Source organism: Austrofundulus limnaeus, unplaced genomic scaffold (genome assembly GCF_001266775.1).
Source record: "Austrofundulus limnaeus strain Quisiro unplaced genomic scaffold, Austrofundulus_limnaeus-1.0 Scaffold95, whole genome shotgun sequence".
Lineage (NCBI taxonomy): Eukaryota > Metazoa > Chordata > Actinopteri > Cyprinodontiformes > Rivulidae > Austrofundulus > Austrofundulus limnaeus.
This window is the reverse complement of record NW_013952497.1, coordinates 581,132-585,162: the sequence shown is the minus strand read 5'-3', so window position 1 is coordinate 585,162 and position 4,031 is coordinate 581,132. Positions and strand designations below refer to the sequence as shown.

The 4,031-nt window shown below is 36.2% G+C and overlaps 1 protein-coding gene across 6 annotated transcripts in view; it reads left to right on the top strand.

Moving 5' to 3' along the window:
• The window catches only part of veph1 (ventricular zone expressed PH domain-containing 1), a 104,483-nt gene that overhangs the window by 24,772 nt on the left and 75,680 nt on the right, over positions 1-4,031 (top strand). For all 6 annotated transcript variants that reach the window (XM_014012826.1, XM_014012825.1, XM_014012824.1 and 3 more), the window contains exon 5: positions 1,618-1,792. In XM_014012826.1, the coding sequence (XP_013868280.1) occupies positions 1,618-1,792 (175 nt within the window). The remainder of the gene's footprint in view (positions 1-1,617; positions 1,793-4,031) is intronic.

Genomic DNA, 4,031 nt, shown 5'->3' with positions numbered 1-4,031 from the left:
ATACTATATATATAAAGATTATTACAACACGTGAGCATGAACAGAAATATTGAGCTTATAATGAATCTTTTTTTCCTGCCTGACAGATGAGATTTACTTTGATGACCGTGTTGTTAAATGTGGACCTTAGTTTGATTCAATTCAGTTAAATCGTGATCATTTTTGTAAGCTCTGACTAAATTTACAGTGTTTTCTAATAAAGGCAATATGATTCAGACTACATTAAATTGAATTGTCTGGTGGGAATGGAGCGGTTTTGTTCTCTCTGCACTGCCATCATGTGGCTGATTATAAGCATGGTACAGACAAAGTAATCTCCCTCTCTCACACTTTAAGAACAAATATAGGATTTAAATATATTGGGTGAATTCTGAACTACAACCAGGTATGATAGTTTTGGGCGTGGAGTTTAGAAATCACAACAAACCGAGTGTGAACATCTGTTGTGTGTCAGATTGTCCTCTGGGGGGTACCAGAGCATTTTATAACTCGTTCCTCCTTCAGTCCAGAGATCAGAGCACAAACCTGTGACCATGATATAATGTAGCCCAAACTTTATCCTCCTCCATGATACATGCTAGTCATATGAGCTTGTCATAGTTCCTAGTTTAATCTTTCAGACACTCTTTTCATTGTTGTACAAAAGCAAATTTTAAATAATACAATAATATCAGCAAGTGTGAGTGAAAGGTTGTAACGYATGTAATCTCAAATCTTAATCATTGTCAGTTTCTTTTCTGCTGCTGCTGCAGCTAAAGTATATTATCAAAAAGATTTTACCTAAATTTTTAAAGGGGGTTTATTACATATTTTCGAGGCACATGGTTCAACCTTCAGTTGTCCTGAGAATAGAATAGAATAGAATAGAATAGAATAGAATAGAATAGAATAGAAGCAGCCTTTATTGTCCCGTGCAGGGAAATTCGGGAAAGCTGAATTATAGGAAATTCAGGAAAGCTGTTTATATCAAAAATAAATTAGACTTTACATCTAAATGTCTTAAAATTGGCCGCTATCTCTTTAAGAACCTCTTACCGTTACTGACACTCCCACTTCAGCACATCTTAACAACAATGCTTCAGGGGAGGGGTGCTCTGTGGGGCGGGAACTCGACTGCAGACTGAGCTACAGGGAGGGGCTTTGTATAAACAGGCGGTGCTTTGTAGAAGCAAGTGTTTAGGCGGCTCCAAACAGGAGATTCCAGGGTTTCTCTAACATACACGGACGAGTCGAAGCAACACTCTGGGTATGGTTTTGATTAGGGAATGACATTATAACATGGTATAATGCTCAAAATGTCAATTTTTCATACCTCCCCCTTTAAAATATGGTGACATTTTTCTCCTGGTTACACATCTAACAGGTTTGCAGGTACCTGGAAATCATCATTCATGTCATAAAATAGGAAAAAGCAGAAAGCAAAAAATCTCAAGGAGTTAGAACTTTGACTATTATTGGGTGTCACAGAGTTGGACAGGTCTAACCGGGTGCGTTATGAGCACAAGTTATTCCTTTTGTTATTTTAGAGTACTGGGTCACATTTTAAGAAACCCCCTTAACATTGCCTTTCTCCTAAACATACAACCTTAAAAACCGAGCCTCATCTTTCTCCTACAGAACTACAGCTGTCCGTCGGTCATGGTGCTGGCTGTCCCGGTGGCGGTGCGCTTCCTGCAGAGGGGGAACAGGGGGCTGAGCAGGAACATGTCCAGTTATCTCTCCCTGGCTGCCATAGCCAAGGTGGATCTGCTGGCTGAACATGCAGAGGCCATAACCCTCAGTGTGCTGGGAGGTAGGCGCCTCCGACACATGATCGATTTTTCCTCCTTTTCTACTGTGCACTGTTTGAGCCAAAAAAAGAAAGGAGAAGGAGGAGGAGGTGTTTTGAGAATAGCAATGGGTTTTCCATTACATCCATTGTCGGCATAATTGTGCTTATTTAGTTGTGGACAGTGGACATGTGGCTGCGGGTTGCAGAAGTGGTGCTCGTGGGTTCTTTGTTTAAAGATTTTCAGCAAACCTGAAACAATCAGATCAAATGTTTACCAGTGTGGAAAAATGAAATACTGTTGTAATCAGAACTTGTGTAATCAAACCACTCAGGATAATAATAATAGTAAACTGCAGCTGTTTCTAATCAATGTGGGTCAAGGTCTTGTTTACTGCATGTCCTGTGGGATGATACATGGACACCAGAGAGATAATGTTTTTGCCTTATTATGTGATAACTTTGTCAGAGAAATATCTTGTGTACCAAAAGATGGATTTTAGTGATTTTAGTCAAAGTGAAGCCTTGTTATGCTGAGAAATTTTCTGTTTTAGTAAAACAAAAAMCATTTTATAACTGCTGATATTTTAAACTATCTCTATAACACATTTTATTAACATTTGACATGGTTACATGATGGAAAGAGGTTAAAATCCCCAAATTTTTCATGTTGTCTGCTGAAGTCTGTTTGCGCTTAAAGGTAGTTGGACTTTGATTTTCCCCTGCTAAAGAGGCAGCTGGTACTTAAATGGAAATGCTCTTTTTTAATTTAAACTACTCATAGAAGTCCAATAATCATTTCAAAGTCATTTTGGGGATTCCTTTGTCTTTTTTAACACCTTACAGATAGCACACGCATCTAATTCTTAGTTTGCTTCACTCAGTAAAAACAAACATTTCTTTTACATCCACTTTGTTCTGCATAGACTCGGTCTTCTGGAGCTGGTGTTGCATGATTTTGTGAAAGAAACACAATTGCACAATAAAAGACAAAAGTCGATTATAGTGAGCCGTTTTGGAGAGTTATTGTAAAGTAGCAGTTTGCGTTTGAATTAGGGATGCAAGTTATYGATTAATGAATTAATCTAAAGTTGATTGATCTTATCGAATGACTAATGATTAATTTATAAGAGGAAACCTGACATTTATCTTGAATCAAGGGTCTTTMTATAACATGAAGGGATTGTTTTTTACATGCTGAATTAAAGAAAGGAAGTACACTGAGATATACAGTATTTAACAATTGTGCCTGCTGTTTTAAACACTGACTGAAACAGAAACAGAAAATTGTGGATTTCTCCCACATTATTAAGCTTGGACATATTTACAAAATATATCAAAACAGGATATTACTCTATTAGGTTTCAAGTTGGAAAAACATAATGAAAAGAATTCAATATATAAAAGACTTAATCCACWATGAACAGAGTATTTACTTAAAATGGGCCTGAATCTTATGTACTTATTGTAAAGTGTAAAACAGTACCKTATTAATAAGGCTCCCTTATGACATTATACAGGTTTATTAGTCATTAATAAATTGTTTACTGTCTTACACTTTACAATAAGGCTCCCTTTGATAGTTGTGGATATGTATAATGCAGTAATACAGTACAATATTTTATGTAAAATACATGTTTCCAAATCATTATTGTGCTAAGGTAGTAACCTAGTCTGAAATGTTTAATATAGCACTTTAGACGTAATATGTACATGGACATATTTGGCTCACCATTCGGCAAGAAACAGGACAGTTTTAATTCTTTCTCATCCTTAATTAATGCATAATAAACACTTATTAATTATCTATAATCTATAAACTGTTCATAAGCCGTCTATAAGGGGAGCCTTATTGTAAAGTGGTACCCATTTTTATTCCTCCACACAAAGTAAGGAAATATCCTRGTTAATGTGAACACTATTTTAATTAAAATACTAAATTAAACACTTTACATATAACTGATATGTTCCCATAGTCAGGAGTTCAGTTGTTTTCCTGTGGTATTGAATAAAGACGGACTAACCAAAAACCAAACAATCACCAGACTTTATAACATCTTCATTACTGTTGTTCTGTGGTCCAACTATTTTCATTGATAAATCACAGAAGTTAGTAAAACTGAATAAGCGAGTCCTGTGAGAAAATCCAACATTGCTATATTAATATATCATTTCATGTGTTTTATTAAATGTTAGACCTGACCCCCCCCCCGTCCTCATACATGTATATATCAGATTCCTGGATGCTGGTTGTGCAAGGGAC